The sequence below is a fragment of the Notolepis coatsorum genome (genome assembly GCF_963971535.1).
Source record: "Notolepis coatsorum genome assembly, chromosome: 18".
NCBI classification, from domain to species: Eukaryota; Metazoa; Chordata; class Actinopteri; order Aulopiformes; family Paralepididae; genus Notolepis; species Notolepis coatsorum.
The window spans coordinates 87,701,701-87,725,392 of record NC_140182.1 but is presented as its reverse complement, the minus strand read 5'-3'; the positions used below and the strand labels follow the sequence as shown (position 1 = coordinate 87,725,392).

General features: G+C 42.3%; 2 protein-coding genes across 2 annotated transcripts in view; one reads left to right on the top strand and one right to left on the bottom strand.

The window, feature by feature from the left end:
* Positions 1-422: 422 nt before the first annotated feature.
* LOC311245421 (endonuclease domain-containing 1 protein-like) lies at positions 423-3,224 on the top strand (the record flags this gene model as incomplete). The annotated part of the gene is made up of 2 exons (XM_084335264.1): positions 423-608; positions 2,622-3,224. The coding sequence occupies 2 exons, from the start codon at positions 423-425 to the stop codon at positions 3,222-3,224; spliced, it is 789 nt and encodes a 262-aa protein (XP_084191390.1).
* A 3,463-nt stretch (positions 3,225-6,687) lies between these two features.
* Positions 6,688-23,692, bottom strand: part of pus7 (pseudouridine synthase 7) — a 31,586-nt gene continuing 14,581 nt past the window's right edge. Inside the window, exons 11-17 of the mRNA XM_084334749.1 lie at positions 16,782-16,843; positions 16,466-16,626; positions 13,939-14,065; positions 12,398-12,499; positions 12,177-12,306; positions 9,110-9,201; positions 6,688-7,713 (exon numbers count right to left, since the gene is read on the bottom strand). Of these exons, the coding sequence (XP_084190875.1) occupies positions 7,577-7,713; positions 9,110-9,201; positions 12,177-12,306; positions 12,398-12,499; positions 13,939-14,065; positions 16,466-16,626; positions 16,782-16,843 (811 nt within the window). The 3' untranslated portion in view covers positions 6,688-7,576. The remainder of the gene's footprint in view (positions 7,714-9,109; positions 9,202-12,176; positions 12,307-12,397; positions 12,500-13,938; positions 14,066-16,465; positions 16,627-16,781; positions 16,844-23,692) is intronic.

The window sequence follows — 23,692 nt, the reverse complement described above, 5'->3', positions numbered from 1 at the left end:
AAACTAGGCCTATGGTCATTTATATGGCCGTTTGTGAGCAAGTGCTGTCCTGGACTTTTTTTTGTGAGAACCCTGATCAAATGTTAATGGTGTCTCAAATTTGCTGTTGTTAAAAAGATATTTGGGTGACCATGGTTACTCCTGACTACGTGCTAGGTATCCACTTGTAATGCAAATATAACAAAAGATAAGAATTTGAATAATGTGACCAGGATAGTATGTGGCATTGAGAGAAGTAAAATCCACACAGAAGGAGGACGCGTCCGAGGGATTAAATGCACCGTAGAGACATAATAACTACTTTCCTCTTCATGAGTTCCCCCGGGAGAAATCCGATGCTCGCATGTCTGCTTGTCATACTAGTGATGGCAAGAGCAGAGGTACAGGAACACCTATCGTCTGACTGTAAAGAATTCTTATACATGGGCACACCGCCTCGGGGGATTGAAGACCTGTCGTTGAGGAAGATCTGTCAGTTCTACGACGGTAAACCGCGCTTCGTCACCCTGTACGACACCTTCGACCATATTCCTGTTTACTCAGCATACACCTTCAAGCGCTCCGACGGCCCCAAAAAGGTTGACGTGCCGTGGATGTATGAGCCACAGGTAGAGTCTAGGTGTTTCATACCATCTTAGGTCTCTTTACTTTAGAATAGATTAGATTAAAATGTATTGTCATTATACAGCACAAGTACAGTACAATGAAAATAAGTTTGGCATCCAACCAGAGTGCAAATTTAACAGTAAAGTGCAATAGTAATATATATATATATATTAGAGGTGGGCATAGATAATTTTTTTTAATCTAGATTAATCTATCTGCAATCCTGGATTTAATCTAGATTAATCTAGATTAAAATGGCTAAAAAAAAAAAAAAAAAAATGCCGAAGGCATTCAAAATATGTGTGTTCTACCCAAATAATGACCAGAAGTAAGTCCTTACTTTTTCTTTCCTCCTTATGTTTCTCAGGCCAGGTGGCCCATTACACCATGAGCCCATCTCCCGTTTCCAAAATGCATTACAGACTGTTTGAAAAAGCTGTTTTGTTATGATAATTGGTAATGAAATATCAAAATAATGTTGAATAAGATGTACTTGTGTTTAATAAGTTGTTTTATTCAGAAGTTAACACAAATAAATAATATTACCAGTACAGTACAGTATCTAGCACACTCTCAGGAGCAAAACAGAAAGAATAATTTCAAACTTGAACTATGTGACATGGCTTGAATCAACTGCTCCAGTGGAGTTGCTCAGTGGCCAATGGTGTCAACTGTGGTTGTACTGGGCAGCTCCCAGGTGTGAATGTGAAGCAGGGCGTTCCTGAAAAAGAGCATCTGTGCTCAGCGAACCTACCCTGGGTAAATAAAGGTTTAAAAAAAAAAAAAAAAAAAAAAATTGGATTAATGCGTTAATTATATTATCGCGCGATACTAGTATAGCGTTAACGCAGCACGTTAACGGCCCAGCTCTAATATATATATATATATATATATATATATAATACAATATACAGGTGATTAAAATTGGTATAAAATATATAAATTAGTACTGCTGGGTGTAGTGCTAATCAGATGCATGTACAGAATTGTAATACTAATATGTACAGTGATACAGGTATAAAGACAATATGGTCGTAGTCATACTGGCCAGCATCGTAACTAATAGTAAGAGCAGATAAGGGATATGTACAGACATATATTATCTAGAGATATATAAAGGGATTACGTGCAGGTATGTACAGACAGATGTGGATATATATATATATATATACTGTAAGAATATATAGTATACAGCATTATTGTACATGCTATCATAACGAGTTATATGGGTTATGCAGGTGTATAGGTAGGTATATATAAAAGGATTTTATGCAGGTATATTCAGATATATGCTGTAAATATATGCGGTATACAGCACTGTTGTAAGTTCAGAATTTCTATTTGATTATTAATTTCATTCCGTAGCCTCGCAAGCCAGAAAAAGGCTACCTACTTATTAATGGTGTTGTTGCGAGAGTCCTTTCTCAGCACAATCCATGCTGCTTTTCATACTGGATAATAATACCATGCAGCTCCAGCTAGTGAGTCACAAAACAATGTAAAGTAACAGCAGGGTCACACTTCAGTCTGAACAAGCCTTTCTTTAGGTGATTTTTACTGTGACTCCATTAGCTGAGGGCCTGGGTATCCAGTAGGTCTAGACATCAACCCTCTCGTCTTTCTTTCATAGATGAGTTGGAAATAGGCTAGGGGTTCAACATCTTGAATTTACCTGTTAATCCTTCAGACAAAGAACCTGATGAACAATGTTGTCAAGCCTAATCTAATAGATTGTAGGCTAAAGTGAGAATGGTGTGTCAATTCATAGTCAAAGACAGTATAGGTTGAGTACTTTCATTCATACCCCAAGTGGAATGGATTCACTTCACAACACATACATGGGATGTCCATAACATTCGATGGTTCTTCACCTGAATGATTCATTTATGGAAATCGTTCATGATGTTTATGGCAAGAATCCTCTTAATTAGTGATTAAGTCTAATTAATCACTTAGACTTAATTGGTGATATTTTACGACAGACTGAATCGGGTTCAATTGATTTCTCCCGTCAGCTCTCCACAGTGTTCGGTCCAAGGGACATGCAGCCACTCCCAACGGGTGATGATCTTCACCAGAAGTTTGAAGACGCTCAAGCCGTCCTCGACGACTATTCGGACACCGTGAACTTCGAGCGAGGCCAGTTGAATCCAGACGAACACCAGGCCCACCTCGACGACAAGTCCGCCACCTACACTCTGACCAACATCGTCCCGCAGGTTCGAGAGTTCAACATCGGCCCTTGGAAAGCACATGAGCACACGATCCGCAGACGCCTCAACAACTACTGCCACGGCACCTCTTTCGTGGTCACCGGGGTCACGACCTCGGGGCACATGATCCGCCGCCACAACATCGGCCGCGTGGCCATCCCCACCTACCTGTGGTCAGCCTACTGCTGTGTCGACTTTGACCGCAACGCGCCTTTCGAGGAGCGCTCCAAGTTCCCCGCGTTCGCATCCCACGGGCTCAACGACAGGGAGAATAATGAGGTGCAGGAGATGTCCGTCCAACTGCTGGAGATGTTTCTGAAAAGTGTCACCTTTGTCGACAAGACCTTCCAGATCTTCTACGATGACTGTATATCTCCTATAGGTAGTGCCTTGCAAATCCCCTGAAACCATACGAGAAAACACACATGACACCTCAAATATATATCTTGATATTTGGACCGATCTCTAATCAGTGTGATTAGTTTATACAACGTTCATTTAACGTCTAAATCATGCAACAATGGGAATCATGCAATCATTTATCAATTCAATTATCAAGTCACTTTTAATAATGCTTTACAATGTCGTATTATGATTTTCTCTAATCAAACATAATGACTGTATTGCATGATATAATTTGTGTTACAATGATTTGCTCCATATAGAAGGTCTACCTTGTTGAATAAAATACGGAAGCCCTAAGAGGCCGTACATTCATACATTTTATTTACTCCGTTTTCCCGTGATAACGACTAGTTAATTTAATTCGTTTTCTCGTGATAAAGAGATAATTTTCTCATTATCTCGACATAATGAAGTCCGTTTTCTCGTGATAACGGGATAATTTATTTCAGGCCAGGGGGGTACATGACATACAGGTACACAGTACTGTTACATTTGTGACATACAAGATATGCAAATATACAGTACTGTTAAACAGAGATCCTAACAGAAAATATACATACGATACGAGGGGGAGGCAACCGTACATTAGGAGGGGGTGGGTGGGAGGGGTTTGGACATACGGTGCCAGTTTCGAGTTGCAGCCTCCCGTAGGTTCTCTTTGAGAGCTCACTTTAATTGCGCCGCCGGTAAAGCTGAAGCCTTTGCTAACAGTCTTCTTAGATGACGCACACTAATATATATTATCTGTAACAGCAAGGCATAAAGCTATTTCAGCCTGTGTCAGGCCTTGATTGAAGAGATATGTGACACGGTGATCAATATCCTCCTGCTCCTTTAGTGACTGTGATGCTGAATGATGTTTCCTGCAGTGATCTAATATATACTAGTCTAGACTATCGTTTCGTTTTCTCGAGATCTCGAGAAAATGATCCCGTTATCACGAGAAATCAAATTAAATTAACTAACGGGAAAACGGAGTAAATAAAATGTATGCATGTACGGCCTCTTAGGGCTTCCGTAATAAAAAGAGCACCAACCAGTTTTTAATTTTTTTTGTGTTGTGCCGGATTATGTCGGGGATCCAATGGACACAAATACTGGAAATCGCAATCAGACAATTGTAATATTCTTTTTGGGATACCTCCTAGTAAAGGTAAGGACTATATGACATCAATTCCACCTTGATCCTACAATGATTTCATATCGATCCGGCCGATCAACGTATGTAGTATTCAAAACGAACGCAGTTACTGGCGATCAAAGCATAAAAAACCTTTTCATGCATTCATGATTAAACATAATATAGCTATTATATACATTTTAATTGGAAATAGTAGCGTGTACAGGCGAGCAACGGCAACGCTTTTAGCAAAATTCACGTATTGCTCCATACAGCCGTTTTCAGGAATTAGCCAGGATCACTCTGAAACTATACAATATTCACCACGGTATAACACGTGAACGTATACATGAATAAAATCTATTCTTTTCCACATGTTAAACAATGGATCGTTAATGTCAAATGAGCCATAGTATTGTCTCCATAGCTATAATATAGAATATAGATATAGCCCTGCAAACAGGGAACAAAATAAGCACTCGCCAAGCGCCAAATGCGTGTGGATTTAAGGTTTGGCGAGTAAAAATGAGAGGTCTGCCCGCCACCTGGCGTGTAGTTCATATCGATACTCTTATTTTGAAAATCCTGTGCGGGTCTCATTTCCGCCCCAAGCGCAGCTCCAGTCATAATATCTATGGCTCCGGCAGCTAGCAACGTTCGGTTCATATGATACTCTTATTTTGAAAAACCCTGTAGCAACTCCGCGAGTCATATCCGCCCAGTCCGTGCTTCTGAAAGCAGAGCAGCGCTACACAGCAGTGCGCCTACACGACCCGAAATAAGTCTGTGGTGTTTTTTTTCTTGTCACAACGGGTCAAATGCATCTACATGCTTTGCACCGTCGCCATTCCTTTATGCCCAATCGCCCCAAATTAACGTTTATGTACCATTACAATCACTACAACGTTAGCGTAAGCTAACAAGCTAATCCTGATCAGAGGCAGAGGCGCAGAGCCATAGAGTACAGCAGACAGTGTGTGCGTGCGTGCGTTTGGAAAGACGATGAAGTCACTAGTCAGGACTCAGGACAGGAGTATATTATAGTAAACTGAGGATGACTGAGGATGGACAGATAATGTTGATATTCAAATATAAAAAAGTTTCGAGAGGAGTGGAAGTTTGAAGACGGACTAGACTACAATAAGATGCGGGGGTGGGGAGTTGAAACAGTGTGTGTGTGTGTCCCGACCCCACTTCTATGTTTCAATAAATTATTTGCATTTAAAACTATTAAGTATTAACGCTGACTCATTCCTTCAGTCCACTCAAAATTATGCTAATATTCCTTATGTTGTTTATGATATTAATTGAAAATAGCATACGAGAGTATTATATAGTAATAATAACACATGGCGATATACTAAAAAGCTATTTATAATTTTTGGCTGGTAAAAAATCTGCCTGGCTGGTAGTTTTTAAAATCTACCAGCCAAATGGCTGGTAAGTCAAAAAGTTAAGTCTGTTCCCTGCCTGCAAACACTGCAATGCACAGTGAAATTCCCTATACTTTACAGCGCTGGCACACCAAGTAAAGATGGGAAAATAGCGTGGCACTCAAAGTGTTAATGAAGGTAATGCAGGTATATTTGGAAAACATTTGTGTCACTGTGACAGTGCTTTTATAAACTAATTTAGCAGACAATCGTTGGGGCTGTGAAATTGTTGTTGTCAAGGCCCTATTAGCATTAATGAGGTGACATGAAAGTCTCTGATAATGTATTTTCGTGCACAACTGCTGCCTCGGATGATGTAATAGGCAAAACGGACGTTCTCTGTCTTTGTTCACACTATCTCCCTGTGCCTATCCACCATTCTGACTGGCCTACTGGCTAGGAACCATGCATGCCTGACTTCTGTTCCTCTGAGAGATAGATTACAGTTTTACATGTTTTACATTACCAGCAGTAGGTATCAACTGTTGTGCTCTAATGCACCTCTATAATAGTGGAGCACCAGACTGACAGAACGACTACAAGAGGGTTGATGTCACCCTTCTGACAGAAATACTAGAATATTTGTTCAATTCCGGAGTTGTTTGACTGTTAAATATATCTTAGCTAAACTCTGCTAAGGTGAGAGTCTCAGAGTACAACGACATGCTGAATGAAGAGTGAAGGGTTAATAAAATCACCACCATCTCAAATCACCCTTTAGACTTCACCACCATTTACCATGTTTAGCATCTTGGTAGGAGTATGAATACTTTATGTAGATGCTGGCAGCATGTGGATTATACATGGGGTTATGGGAGATAATACAAAAATGTCTGCAAATTAGATGGGGGGGCAGCCATATTCCTGGGTGAAAATTCAAAGACCTTTTGAGAGCGAGGGCAGCTGTATTCTGCCAGTGCCAGATGGCTAGCTCTAGACTAGAGTGTATGCTCTGAACAGCAGAATAGCACCAGTGTCTCACTGCAGACTGGTAAGAGCCCAGACTACAACAGATCTGCTTATGCTGAGACATATCCCCCTTTGGACCACTAGAGGGAGATTGTAGGTTAACAATCATCGTCCAGGCTACATGATAACTTCTTCATTATTACACTGAACAGCCTACTCAACTTCTTCCAGAGAAGAGAAAATACATTATGACTAAATCAATCTACAGTATTCATTTACAATGTCAAGACAACGAAAGAACAATCTCATACTATATGGTGCATCTTTCCATTTTGTGGTTTAATTGTCTCTTCCGAGTGTATTTCCAATCCATACAACCAATTTACACTTATAAAAACAAAAGCTTTACATGTCTGTACAACCAAGTGACCTGTGGGGCAGGGGTTGATGTTTGTCTTGAGTAGAACATCTCCATGAGTCCTAATTAAGTTCCACCACTTTCCTTCAAATGCTTCTTCAGGCCATCTTGCCAAAACAATACTCTTATTGAAGCACAGGAAAAAAATAAACGAAATCACAATAAAAATATCTCGTGGTTTAGATGAAAACCTACACCCCCCGACCCCCAACAAAAAACAAGATTTTTGAATAATATCAACAGTTGTTGTTGCTGTCTCGTTTGTGGAGGTGGATGAAGTTTCACTCGTTGCTCCGACATCCTGCCGGGAAAGAACTTTGGGTTCACACAGAACTCAAATCACTCACCCACACACACACACGCGCTCTACACCCACACTTCAGCAGGAAGCCTCAGTACACGGCTGCCTGGGCAGCCTGGAACAGCAGTCCGTGGAACAGCAGTCCGTGGAACAGCGCTGTGTGTTTTGGTGTCAGTTAAACCATTTGGTATTGAGCTGGGTCTGGTTCTTGATGCTGGTATCCATCTTGAGTATCTCCCGGATGGCCATGGTGGCGTAGGTGGAGGGAGGCAGGGAGAAGTCCATCCTCAGAGCTCTGTACTTCCCCTCTGATGAAGAGGAAACACATCATTACTGACCGAGAAAAAGCCGCCATGTCTTGGTGAACACAAGAGACATCGGAAGGGCCAGATGTCATCGAGACTTCTCATTCCTGCCCTTTAACCATAAAGCCCTTTTCTCACAGACAAACTGACAATAATGGTATTAAGAAATCCAGCAGTGCTCCTTCCAGAACCATTCATACTGCATTTAGAAAGCTTTTCATGCATTCAGTAAAATCGTGTATTGCTTTCCCTGATAAGAAACTAATATATATATATATATATATATATATATATAGTGCGATGTAGGGATGGGCAAAACTCTACTCTACAAAATTACGATTTGATAGTCACTGGGAACCAGGCCATGTGAGCGGATCGGAGCGTGAGCGGCGCGGGGCGCGGAGGGGGCGGTTTTGACGTGAGCGAGGAGTGGGTTTTAAAATGAGTCGGCGCGACGTCCGGAGCGAGAGTTCTCCTCCGCTCCAATCCACTCCAGGCCGCTCACAGTGGTTTAACACTGTTGATGTAATATATACATGCAGTACAATGCCAAAGCAACAGATGGCGATGTACAAACATGAAGGCCATTTTCAACCAATGAGAAGGGTTCAGGCTTCGTCACTGTAGAGACGCCCACCATAGATATCTATGACGCCCACACTCACTCCTGTTAGAAAAGGTATCGACGCCATTGTTGTTGACGTTAGCTTACATGCTAACGTTAATGGCAGCGACCATAGCATTGTGGCTCGGCTAGCCTATCATCGCTTAATAGAACTAGTGAATGGATAAACAACGTTATTTAACATTGCAGAATGGCTACAATTACAATGCGGCTCAATACAAACAATTGTTAAGGGGCCCAGGGGGTGTAGACTGTTGTAGTTTGAGCTCATTTACACCATGCTCCAAAAAAGAAAAAGAAAAACTGCCGAGCGATCTGGCGCGGGGAGCGCTCGATTCAAGGTGAGTGGGGAGCGAGCGGAGAGCGACTTGGGGGCGGGGTCAACATGAGCGATTAGCGGAGCGGACCAAGCTTTAAAGAGCGAAGAGCGGATTTCTCGGCCGCGCCGATCCGCTCACGTGGCCTGCTGGGAACTATTCGATTACTAATCGAAGATTGACATATCCAGTCTCTCTTTCTTCATCTTTCTTTTCCGTTCTCTCAGCTGTTGACAGACCGCTATGCTACCTGGCTAGTTAGCGAGCAATGTAGAGCAATGGCCCAGCATGCCATTCAGCGGTGCAACAGTTAATATGGTCCCCTCTCAATACATTACACACTGTAGGTGCCGATAAAAACAAGGGAAAATATATTTCTGGAGACAAAACGATATTCGCATAAACAAAATAGATTTTCTATAATTTAACAACCATTTGTTGTGAAGTTAGAACGTACCCGTTTTATACACAGGGGCAGGTTTGTCCTCCAGTTTCTCCACATCAGTATGAACCAAGGACACCATGGGGTCATCGTATTCAACCACCTCCCTGCCAGAGACAAGACAGAACAGCATGCTACTGCTAACAGGTACCAGCTAGGACAGGTGTGTGTTCTTTAACGGGATGTAGGTTGTAACGATCGCAACACAGAATCAGAAATTCTGAACAAAGAGTATTTTCAACACAGTGAATTGAAATGTAAAACTATCTGTGATTGTGATCCTCCTTGTTTCATTCTCTTCCCTCTAGGTCTCTCTGTTTAACTAGTGCTATGGTAGTAGTATGGCTACTGATAATCTTTGTTGTCGACTTTTAAATACAAATATTTAGTCAAACCAAGATGTGTAGTATATTATATATATATAATCTGTAATTATAGCTCTGTAATTAAGAAAATATTTAAACTCAATCTAAATTCGTTATTGAATCTGAAAATGTGTGTATCATTACACCCATAATGGAACATTCTAATAGTCAAAAGGGCTACATGATGCTATCATCACTGGGTCTGATGATGGGCTACATGATGCTAACATCACTGGGTCTGATGATGGGCTACATGATGCTAGCATCACTGGGTCTGATGATGGGCTACATGATGCTATCATCACTGGGTCTGATGATGGGCTACATGATGCTAACATCACTGGGTCTGATGATGGGCTACATGATACTAGCATCACTGGGTCTGATGATGGGCTACATGATGCTAACATCACTGGGTCTGATGATGGGCTACATGATGCTAACATCACTGGGTCTGATGATGGGCTACATGATGCTAACATCACTGGGTCTGATGATGGGCTACATGATGCTAGCATCACTGGGTCTGATGATGGGCTACATGATACTAGCATCACTGGGTCTGATGATGGGCTACATGATACTAACATCACTGGGTCTGATGATGGGCTACATGATGCTAGCATCACTGGGTCTGATGATGGGCTACATGATGCTAACATCACTGGGTCTGATGATGGGCTACATGATGCTAACATCACTGGGTCTGATGATGGGCTACATGATGCTAGCATCACTGGGTCTGATGATGGGCTACATGATGCTAGCATCACTGGGTCTGATGATGGGCTACATGATGCTAGCATCACTGGGTCTGATGATGGGCTACATGATACTAACATCACTGGGTCTGATGATGGGCTACATGATGCTAGCATCACTGGGTCTGATGATGGGCTACATGATGCTAACATCACTGGGTCTGATGATGGGCTACATGATGCTAGCATCACTGGGTCTGATGATGGGCTACATGATGCTAGCATCACTGGGTCTGATGATGGGCTACATGATGCTAGCATCACTGGGTCTGATGATGGGCTACATGATACTAGCATCACTGGGTCTGATGATGGGCTATATGATACTAGCATCACTGGGTCTGATGATGGGCTACATGATGCTAACATCACTGGGTCTGATGATGGGCTACATGATGCTAACATCACTGGGTCTGATGATGGGCTACATGATGCTAACATCACTGGGTCTGATGATGGGCTACATGATGCTAGCATCACTGGTTCTGATGATGGGCTACATGATGCTAACATCACTGGGTCTGATTATGGGCTACATGATACTAGCATCACTGGGTCTGATGATGGGCTACATGATGCTAACATCACTGGGTCTGATGATGGGCTACATGATGCTAGCATCACTGGGTCTGATGATGGGCTACATGATGCTAACATCACTGGGTCTGATGATGGGCTACATGATGCTAACATCACTGGGTCTGATGATGGGCTACATGATGCTAGCATCACTGGTTCTGATGATGGGCTACATGATGCTAACATCACTGGGTCTGATTATGGGCTACATGATACTAGCATCACTGGGTCTGATGATGGGCTACATGATGCTAACATCACTGGGTCTGATGGGCTACATGATGCTAGCATCACTGGGTCTGATGATGGGCTACATGATGCTAGCATCACTGGGTCTGATGATGGGCTACATGATGCTAGCATCACTGGGTCTGATGATGGGCTACATGATGCTAGCATCACTGGGTCTGATGATGGGCTACATGATGCTAGCATCACTGGTTCTGATGATGGGCTACATGATGCTAACATCACTGGGTCTGATTATGGGCTACATGATACTAGCATCACTGGGTCTGATGATGGGCTACATGATGCTAACATCACTGGGTCTGATTACGGGCTACATGATGCTAACATCACTGGGTCTGATGATGGGCTACATGATGCTAGCATCACTGGGTTTGATGATGGGCTACATGATACTAGCATCACTGGGTCTGATGATGGGCTACATGATGCTAGCATCACTGGGTCTGATGATGGGCTACATGATGCTAACATCACTGGGTCTGATTATGGGCTACATGATGCTAACATCACTGGGTCTGATGATGGGCTACATGATGCTAGCATCACTGGGTCTGATGATGGGCTACATGATGCTAACATCACTGGGTCTGATGATGGGCTATATGATACTAGCATCACTGGGTCTGATGATGGGCTACATGATGCTAACATCACTGGGTCTGATTATGGGCTACATGATGCTAACATCACTGGGTCTGATGATGGGCTATATGATACTAACCAGCTAACATCACTGGGTCTGATGATGGGCTACATGATGCTAGCATCACTGGGTCTGATGATGGGCTACATGATACTAGCATCACTGGGTCTGATGATGGGCTACATGATGCTAGCATCACTGGGTCTGATGATGGGCTACATGATACTAACATCACTGGGTCTGATTATGGGCTACATGATACTAACATCACTGGGTCTGATTATGGGCTACATGATACTAACATCACTGGGTCTGATTATGGGCTACATGATACTAACATCACTGGGTCTGATTATGGGCTACATGATACTAACATCACTGGGTCTGATTATGGGCTACATGATACTAACATCACTGGGTCTGATTATGGGTTACATGATACTAACATCACTGGGTCTGATTATGGGCTACATGATACTAACCAGCTAACGTCACTGGGTCTGATGATAATGCGTCGGTAGGCCCCGGCCAGAGAGTAGTCCTTCACTTTGTGTCTCATGTTGTCAATGTCCAGCTTGTCTGCAGACAGCATCTCCTCATAGCCCTTACCCACTGCCAGAAAAGGACAAAAATAGAGTTAACTCTCATCATATGAGAGAATGTGTCTGTAGGTGAATCTACCTGTAGTCTACCGCCAGCTTACCATGGTGAGTGGGGTAGATGACATCATACCCAGGCAGAGGCATCACGATGTCCTGGATGGAGTGGCTCTCAGCCTCCTCTGCAGACAACACGTGAGCTGTGCCTTCAGAGAGAAGAGAAGAAGAGGACTGCGTCAGACAACACGTGAGCTGTGCCTTCAGAGAGAAGAGAAGAAGAGGACTGCGTCAGACAACACGTGAGCTGTGCCTTCAGAGAGAAGAGAAGAAGAGGACTGCGTCAGACAACACGTGAGCTGTGCCTTCAGAGAGAAGAGAAGAAGAGGACTGCGTCAGACAACACGTGAGCTGTGCCTTCACAGAGAAGAGAAGAAGAGGACTGCGTCAGACAACACGTGAGCTGTGCCTTCACACAGAAGAGAAGAAGAGGACTGCGTCAGACAACACGTGAGCTGTGCCTTCACAGAGAAGAGAAGAAGAGGACTGCGTCAGACAACACGTGAGCTGTGCCTTCACACAGAAGAGAAGACTACGTCAGACAACACGTGAGCTGTGCCTTCACAGAGAAGACTAGGTTTTATATTGGTCCCATAAGTATTCCCCCATACTTCAACACAATAACTGATGTGAGATGAGTGAACAGTAGAGTGTTCTCATTGCCTCATACTCTAACACATCCTTTACTTTATTCATAACAAAAATACTCTTGGACATCTTTTTTTTAACATGTGCTATGTGCGATTTCCATGTTAATTTATCATCCATAATCACACCGAGAAAACGAAATTCATTAACTCTCTCTATATCAACTCCATCTATGGTCAGTACTATATTTTCATCTAGTTTTCGATTGCCAAAAATCATAAATTTAGTTTTTTTCAGATTCAGTGATAGCTTATTTACATCAAACCATTTCTTTAGCTTTGTCATTTCATACACAATATATTCAGCTGTGCCTTCACACAGAAGACTACATCAGACAACACGTGAGCTGTGCCTTCACAGAGAGGACTACGTCAGACAACACATGAGCTGTGCCTTCACACAGAGGACTACATCAGACAACACGTGAGCTGTGCCTTCACACAGAAGACTACGTCAGACAACACGTGAGCTGTGCCTTCACACAGAAGACTACGTCAGACAACACGTGAGCTGTGCCTTCACACAGAAGACTACATCAGACAACACGTGAGCTGTGCCTTCACACAGAAGACTACATCAGACAACACGTGAGCTGTGCCTTCACAGAGAGGACTACGTCAGACAACACATGAGCTGTGCCTTCACACAGAAGACTACATCAGACAACACGTGAGCTGTGCCTTCACACAGAAGACTACGTCAGACAACACGTGAGCTGTGCCTTCACACAGAGGACTGCGTCAGACAACACGTGAGCTGTGCCTTCACACAGAAGACGACGTCAGACAACACATGAGCTGTGCCTTCACACAGAAGACTACGACTACGTCAGTGGGTTGAATTTCCTCCACAATGTCATAGAATTGCCCATGTTATGATTAGAACTACTGTATTTCCCATCCAGTGAGCAGCCCCCCAAACAAAAAGGCTTGCCCTGTACCTCCTCTGAGCGTCAGGTCCCCCTCCACAGCCTTCAGGCCGAAGGCCTCGATTCGTCGGCTCACCAGGGTGTTCCACATGACACTCTGGTAGCTGTGGACGTACATCAGACGGTTGTTGCGAGGAATCTGAGAAGAGAGAGAGAGAAGAAATAGTCATCAGATAGAAATGACTAGGTAGGAAATAACCCTTAGATATCATGAGCCCCAGTCCGTTTTAAAGGCATCTCTGTCCTAATATTAACATTTCCACTTTTGCTACTGTTGTTACAGAATACATTTCCTACCTCGTAGCCTAGATAACCTTTGCAAAGTACATTTTCACGGTTGTCTTTGCTCTCATAATGTTCTCTTCCCATCCGTGTCAAGTTTCACTTCCGGTTGGGGTGACAGGCAGTTAGCTTGTTAGATTTCGAGGGAGAACATAGGCCAATCAATTTGAAGCACAGGGGATCTTTAGATGCCTCCAGTGCACTCGTGTTCACATCACTCATCAAAAACACACTTATAAAAAAAAATCTTACGGTCTTTTACTATCGTGTACTATGCTACTATGTCTATACTACCATCTATGTAGTAGTATGCTACTATACCTACTAGGGGTGTAACGGTACGTGTATTAGTTAGACAAGAAGATGCATACCTTTTTCTTCTCTGTGCATGCAGTAGGAGTAGGAAGACATTTGGAACTAGGCTAATGGAGGAACCTACTTCCAGTGACTGACGCTAAGCTAGGCTAACGGTGCGTGTCTTCCTACTCCTACTGCATGCACAGAGAAGAAAAAGGGTATGTATCTTCTTGTCTAACTCCAGGGTAGATGCCAAATAAGCTAATTTCCCAAAATGTTGGAGTTTCCCTTCAAGCTTGTATTGCCAAATTTAGATGATGAATAAAGCGTTGAAGCTTGTAAACGCACGCACGATGACAATCGGACAGAACAAATAACAACGCGCACTGACCCTCTGCACTGCAGGCTGTTTCTCCCCTCCCCGTTACCACAGGTGTCCCTAACCATGAATGAATTATATCATGTTCGTAACACAACAAGGTAGGGGTGTAACGGTATGTGTATTCGTCCCGCGAATTTACGGTACGGCCGTCACGGTGCGGTACGTGCAGCCATACGAAGAATACACCTCACAGTGCAAACACACCAGTCGCACATGCAGGCACTAGCGAGGTCCGTGCGAGAACAGCGTGCGTGGCCGGGCACACAGAGTCCGACTTCAGAGGGGGCGAAAGTGCACGGAGAAAGGCACATTTACATTGGAACAGCTGCAGGGTCATTAAAATTTTACAGTTTTTTTGTTTTCTTGTTCGCCCAATAATGTTAACCAAATGAAACTAATGGAAAGAAACACACCAACAAACACACCAACATTCTCCCCCGCTGGACTCGAGTAGGGTAAATCTGCAGTGCCGCAGCCCCATACATTGCCGGACTCACAGGCACAGCTGATCAAATAAAATAAAAAAAACATACTTTTCCTATAGAAAATTATTCTATTTAATAATAATAATTATAATAATTATCATAAATACAATATATACATTTAAAAAATTTTATATAAAATGTTTAATTATAATAAATAGTATATTAATAATAATTATAATTTTGTTTTCTGTTGTACCGAACTCGTACCGAACCGTGACCCCAATACCGAGGTACGTACCAAACCGTGGCTTCCGTGTACTACAACAGGGTCATTACAATGTTACAGTTTTATTTCGTTTTCTTGTTCGCCCAATAATGTTAATGAATGGAAAGACACACACACACCAAGTTGGTGTGTCACCAACACACAACAACCTTCTCCCGTAGACATTCTCTTCTCACAGCTGACTCCTCTCCAGTTGAACTGTTACTGTAAAAATCCTCTGCCATTGTTGTGTAACATGTCATCTGTTCTCTAGTCTTCAGTCTCGGCTTCACATGCAGTTAAAGTGAAACTTAACAAGCCTAAATTGTTAAGGGGGCAGTAGGCAATTAATTTACTCAGTGGATGCCTGAACACAGAATGACACCAGTATCACTGACTACCACGGCAAGCCTATAGAAAACGATTCTATATTATTATAAATATATAATAATTATAAATATTTTTTTCCTGTTGTACCGAACTCGTACTGAACCGTGAGCGCAATACCGAGGTACGTACCGAACCGTTGCTTCTGTGTACCGTTACACCCCTAATACCTACTATGCTAACATGTGTATGCTACTATGCACTCAAGTTCAACACTGCTAAACGAACAATACCACTTACCCTTAGCCGCCAGAGTTGTACCCTTCCTGCTGACTACACAATTTGTAAGTCGATTTGGATAAAAGCGTCATGTAAAGAGTCAGCTAAATGTAAATGCTTGTGCATCCTTGTGTGCATGTTGGAAGAACATGTAATACACAATTCTTGGGGACCCCCTTTTCTCGTACTGTGCTCTATGGCGGCAATTTCATAAATAATATAAAAAAAAAAAAACAGAACCGTGTTGATGCTAGTTGAGGAGCGGGCGTCAAGGGAACCCACCAGAGAAAAGGCGGTGATGACTTGCTTCTTGCCGAACATGGACAGACCTCGCAGGAGCTGCCCCTCCACGCAGCGCTTGACGGGCAGCTTTTTCAGGGCTGCCTCTGGATCCTGAGACTTGGCCCACTCCTCCCTGCAGGACACCATGTAGCCTTTCTCCGCTGGTGGAGAGACAACGAGAAAGAGAAAGGGAGAGAGAGAGAGAATGAGGTAAAGAGATAGAGAGAAAATATAACAACTACGACTACAAACCCATTGGTCTCACCTGCTCTTGACCTTTAGACTACCATCGCAAGAAAAGAAACTCTGCGCTCACCTCCAGGACGAGGCTTCAGTATCAGATCCACCACCTCTTCCCAGTTGTTCTGCAGGATGGCCCTGGTCCAAATGAAAAGGATGTTCAAGGTTATTATTCAGGGGAAATTGCACATCACCGTGGCAACCCTGTATGTCGCCTGCTGCTTCTCCGGACGCATGCCAGTCAAGGAAACTACAAAAAAAAAGGAAGGGCCATCACGGAATACCAGCATGCTATGCTCTGCAGACTTTGGTGCCAATTCTATTGAAACCTGTTTTCATGTCAAAATATACACGCTATCTGAAGAAATATACATCAACCAATATATCAAACGTTAGCTAGTTAACAATGCAACTAATTGCAGATGATTCTGACATCCGAGGCAATAACCTGTTTAAATGACGTGATGTCATAAACGAGGAGACGGGTGATCCCATTCAACTCAATGTTGGCCGAACTGAACGTTTCCACACTTGGCACCACATGCTACACAATTACGTAATGACACTTACTTCTTTTTGTATTTTATTTTTTTATTATTTTTTAAACAAACATATAAACAAACATGACAACACACGATAAGATATACAAGCATTAATTGTCAGGGCACATCCAATGAGATCACCTTTTAGTTAGTTGTCTTATATAAGATATACCCATAATACCTGTTATCTAAAAAAAAAACCTACACACATATGCTCAGCTCGAACCCCCCCCTCCCGGACCCCACCTTGAGAAGTACCTCCACTATCCCTCGCACCTAACCAGACACTACCATTATAAGCTAGCTTTTATTCTCTCCACCACTTCTAACCACATTGACATTTTGGATTCATTGAGACCCAGAATTCTTGCTGTAGATATTTCATGGTAAATTACATCGAGATATGTAAGAAACCAAACTTTACGGCACATTTTTTCCGGTTGAAACCAGCGTGATGCGATCAGCTTTTTGGCTACTGTGATACCCGATAAAACCAATCTCTTTAGCTGTGGATTCACTGCAAACTCAAAAACATCATTCAACAGCAATACCGAGGGGTGTACAGGTATATTCCAAGATACGAGTTTTGATATTTGTTGGGTCACATCTTTCCAGAATGCCTTAACTGGTGAGCAGTCCCAATACATGTGCATAAATGTCCCTTCGTCCCCATTTGTACATTGGGTGCATTTGGAATCTTGTTTGAGCCCCATTCGGCACAGTCTTATAGGAGTCAAGTATGTCCTGTGAATATAGTTAAGATTGATTTGTTGATGATCCGGGTTCCTTGATTTAAGTCGGACATTTGCCCAGGCTCCTTGCCAATCAAAGTAATTTTCCAGGTCTGGTATATCCCTCCTCCAGACAGAGTCAAGTTGAAGGGTTTCATACGAGGACGTTAGTAATTGATGATAAAATTCTGAAACAAAACCTCTCGATGTCTCTCTTGCGTAGAAGAATTTGTGGTATCTGTGGTGTTCAATTGGTCTGTCTAATGGAACACAGTGAGACTTCAAACATAGCTCTAACTGTTTGTGAAAAAGCCATGTGGACTTGGTGAGATTAAATTTTTTGCGTATTTCTTTATCACTACAAAAACCCTGTTTGTTAAAAACATCCCCTAATGAGTGTATGCCTTGCTCTTCCCATATAGGGAATCTTATAGGTCGTTTTCCAATTAAGAGAGCATTGTTATTGAATAAGGGAGTATGATTGTGCCATTTTTGTGGGTTAGGATTTTTTTTTTGTGATTCACGCCATATCCGGATCGCATGAGTAATTATGGGGCCAAATTTTCGTTCACAGTGCTTGATTGGTAGTTTAGTGTATGCTATGTCCTTCAGTCTATGTGGGGCTACTATGTTTTCTTCTATTTTTCTCCAAGATGCTAATGCTTGGGAGTCAAACCATGTTGTCAATGGACTTAATGAGTACGCCTTAAAATATAGGAAAAAATCTGGAAATGCCATGCCACCATCTGCTTTATTTCTCTGTGCGGTGGATCTTTTTATACGTGGTGGTTTGTTATTCCAAATAAATTTGTATGTGGAGGAGTGTAATCTTTTCCAGTAACCCTCTGGAGGGGGTAACGGTAGCATTGAACAGAAGAAGTTGATTTTAGGTAGTACATCCATCTTAACTATTGATATCCGTGCTTGTACTGTGTTTTTAAGTTTTGCCCATCTATCAAGGTCGTCTTTGATTTTGTTTTGGATTTTTGTGTAGTTGTGCTTCACCGTTTGTCTTATGGTAGGGAATATTTCCACTCCCAAGCATCTGAAATGTTTTACCATCGGTATCTGTCCTGGGAGGGTTGTATCTTTTTTTGCAGGGGTGTTAAGTGGAAGGAAAGCCGACTTCGGCCAATTTATCTTAAATCCCGATAAATCACCAAAGTCCTCAATCAACTTGAGCAGATGAGGCAATGTGGTGTTGGGGTTTTTCATGAACAATATTACATCGTCCGCATATAAACAAATGTTTTGTTGTGTGCCATTGATTACGATAGGTTCTATGGATTGGGATTGTCTTATATATTGTGCTAAAGGCTCTAATGATAGATTGAACAGTCCGGGACTAAGAGGACAACCCTGTCTGGCAGAGCGTGATACCGGAAATATTTCAGAGATGATTGTGCCTGTTGTAATCATGGCCGATGGGTCTTTGTATAATACTTTAATCATATCGATGAATCCTTTTCCTAACCCCATCCTTTCTAGCACTGCCCACAGATACGACCATTCCAGCCTGTCAAAGGCCTTCATAGCATCCAGGGACAGCATCGCCTTAGGTATGGTGTCCTCCTTGTCGGCATCAAGTACGTGCAGTATACGTCTTATGTTCTCAGTGATCAGGCGGCCTCCTATGAAGCCAGTTTGGTCCGGGTGAACTAAAGACGTCATATGCTTTTGTAATCTGATGGCTAATACCTTAGAGTACAGTTTGATATCTGTTCCGAGGAGGCTTAAAGGTCTATAACTACCGCACTCGTTGGGGTCTTTGTCTTTTTTAAGGAGGACTGTTATGAGTGCAATATTGTCATTTTTATGGAAGTTCCCCTCCTTGACTGAGTATAAGATCATATTTAGTAATAAGGGGCCAATTATGTCCCAACAAGAAAGGTACATTTCTGATGGGAAACCGTCTCTTCCAGGAGCCTTACCACTTTTCATTGCGGTTATGGCCTTCTTGAGTTCCTCTAGTGTGATCGGTATTTCTAACTGTTTAGCGTCATCCTCTGAAAGTTTAGGGAGAATAATTTGATTAAGAAATGTGTCCATTTTGTTTTGATCGAAGGTCATTTCTGATTTATATAAGTCGGAGTAGAATACTTTGAATGTATCGTTTATTTTTACAGGATCTGTTACAAGTACTTGTTGTGCTCTAATGGTAGTTATATCTGCAAATGTTGCATTAATTCTTAATCGCATGGCTAATAGGTGGCTGGGTTTGGAACCATGGGAGTACTGCTGTTGTCTTGTGCTGCGTATTTGTATTTCCGATTGTTGTCTGTATATGGCATTGATCTCTATTTTTAGTACGTTAACTTGATTTTCTAGTCGAGTTGTTGTATTTCAGAGAATTAAATAACGTTGAGTAAAGCGTTTCCAGCTCATCCAGTTTTGTGCTTTGATTCTTGCGCATTTTGGAGGAAAAGCTATCCATGAAGTCTTTGATCATTCCCTTTACCGACATCCATATTATTCTGGGGTCTTGCACCGAGTTTGCATTCTCCCGTTGGAATACTATAAGAGCTTCTTTGAGTTGTGTAATGAATTCCTTGTTGTTAAGCAGCAACGAGTTAAATCGCCATCTTGGGGCTCGGGAGGATAGTATACCAAATGTACCTTTAAGGAGTAAATAACAGTGATCTGATAGTGCGTTGGGTATCATTTCCACTTCATAATTATCAAATAGTCTCTGTGATGCAAAGACATAATCTATTCTGGATAGTGTATTATGTCTCGCAGATCGACAAGAGTACTTTCGGGTCGTGGGATTAAGTAACCTCCATAAGTCATTTACACCTGTAATCTTTGACCAATCCTTTAATGCCTTCGATGAATTCTTTTGTTCGCTGGAAAAGGCGAGGTAAGATTTGTCCATCCTTGGGTTCCAGATGGCATTAAAATCCGCTCCTATTATAAATGAGTAATCGGGAATGTCTAACATTGCATTGGTTAGTGTAGTGAAGAAATCTTCTTCGTACAAATTTGGGGCGTATACCGCTATCAACGCTATTTTCCTGTTCTTATGTTCAATCTTAGCTATAGTTATCCGACCTTCTACATCAGACCATACTCCCTTTAGTACAATATTCAACTTACGTTTAACGACTATTGCTACACCCCGAGTTCTCGTACCAATAGAGGAGTGACTGATATTATGGTATATGTTGTCCGCTAATTTATCTATGTCTTTCCCTAGAATGTGTGTTTCGCTTAGCAGAGCAATGTCCACATGTTCTTTTTTCATCAGTGTGAGCACGCTTTTGCGTTTGAGTTGGTTATTTATTCCCCCGGTGTTCCATATCATTATATTCAAACTAGCCATAGTCTATACATGTTGCATTGTAATTTTTGGTAATGCTTCTAGAGTGCGAGGCAATAATAGATATACATCCCACTAGTGAGGTCCCGTTGAGAGCCGAGCTTAAAAACATACATATATACAAATAAAAATCCCCTACCCTTCCCTCCCACCGAGAGTCGTACAGGATTGTGTTCCATGAACACAACCTTTGCGTATGACTCCCTCCCTTGCACCACCGGATATCCCAGAATGATCCAATTATCCTTAACATTCCTATGTATACCATAGGATCTAACACTCTAAATTCTACCATAAGTAGAATGTCGACTGTGGCTTGGCCACTTACCCGTAAAAAATAAATAAATAAAAATTTAAATGAGATAAACTAAAAATAAAGACCAAAAATAAGCTTCAATTGTCATGCCCTAATCACTTACATTTTATATGAACTTGTGTAATTTATAGTAACCCATGAATAATATGAAGGTATTGAACTGAAGAGAGAACCTCAATAAATCAGAGAGAGCGGATGAAAAAGAAAAAAAAACAAGTAAAAGGAAGAGAACATTAACTTAGATCTTAAAAGAGCATTGCTATGCTTAAACATCTAAAGTATAAATTGGAGAAGTAGTGAAATTATTTCCCATTAATAAAAAACAGTTTTTAAATACGTATATGCAGCATTTCCCCTGACCGGGGTGGGCGATGATCGTTGTGTAGAGTGATCTTTCAGCCGGCCGGCTATGATGGCTCTGTGGTTCTGCATCTAGATAGCTGTTGATTATTCCCCCGAGGGGCTTCTGGTAGAGTGAATGACCACGTATTGCTGATATTCCAGAATGCTCCATATATCAAAGAATGCTTCGATGTTCTAGATTATTCCAATATGTCATTTTTACATTGTCTGAATGTTCCAGTATGTTCTGGAGTGTTCCAATCTTGAATCCAATATGTCCGCAATAATATAAACACGTCGGGGAAAGCATTCAAAAACTCTGAGCACGTAGGTCTCTCTGTCCCAAATCCTCGGTTATTAAAGATTGTACTATATGGTGACCTTGCATAACTGAGATTTAAAAGGCCATTTATACACTATTCTGCGTGTTGTTCAGACAGGAATTTGGCTGCATCTTCAGGCGAGTTGAGGAGAACCCTTGCTCCTTGTTTGTCGACAATGCGAAGTATTGCAGGGTATATTAGTAGGGGTCTGTATTTCCCCAGGTATAGTTGAGACATCACCGTCTTGAACTTGGCACGCAGTTCCACTACATCATGACAATAATCTTCAAAGCAGTGTATTGGTACCTCCATGTATTTCAGATTGCCTTTCATCCTGCGAGTTTCACGAATAATCATTTCTTTTATTCTGACTTGGCGCAGGATAACCAATATCACTCTGGGCTTAGCGTTATTGTCACTGGAGCGGGGTCCCAATCTGAAGCACTGATCCACCTCCGGTATTTTAGGAAGGATCCCTGTTCCCAAGATTTTCTGTAATTCTGTGGCAAACTCTTCAGGGTTTGCACATCTCACTGATTCGTCCAGACCGACAATACGAATATTCAGCTTGCGTTTTTGATATTCCATCTCGAATATTTTGGCTTTCTGTTCTTTATTGATTCGCGTAAGCTCCAACGTTATTTCGCTGAGCTCCGTCTTGATTTCATTGTAGTTCCCCTTCATCTCAGCAGTTAGGTTAACTTTGTTAACCTCTACTTCATTGTAGATGCGAGTGAAATTAATTTCGTGGGCTTCCATTACTTTCTCCAGAGCCTCGGTGCGTTTATTCTGTGCGTCGGCGTCCGCTCTCAGCGCATCAATTTTGCCTTCAATAGATTCTTTAATAGCATCTACTTTTTGAGTTATTATCTTCTCCGACAGTTGTGATTGGAGGATCATTTCCTTCATTATTGTCTTCCCCATTTCCTCCATTTTCCGGATGATATGTTCGGTATCTGCGGAGGTGTTTGATGGGGTTGAACTTGAAGCGGCCTCTGTCAAGTCTATATTTCCTGCTGTCCGCTGTACGAATCCTGGGTCCTGCGGCGGGACATCTTCGACTGGTTTTGGTCTCGCTGTGTCTTTCCTTGTGTTTGGCATCTCGATTATTTTGGTCAATATAGTTAGTTGATAGTCTCAGTTGATATATGCGTCAAGTTTTAAACGCATTAATGGTTTAAAAATATGTTTTTAAAACGAAAAAAAAAATAACGGGTGAGCAGCTGTGTCACATGCGACCTACTCCATTCTAACGCTAAACCGGAAGTCGACACTTACTTCTTTTATAGTTTCCTTGATGCCAGCCCCCCACCCACCCCAGCAGCAGGGTCATGGCCTCACCTGCCGACGTGATGCGTGGGCACAGGCCCCCACCCACCCCAGCAGCAGGGTCATGGCCTCACCTGCCGACGTG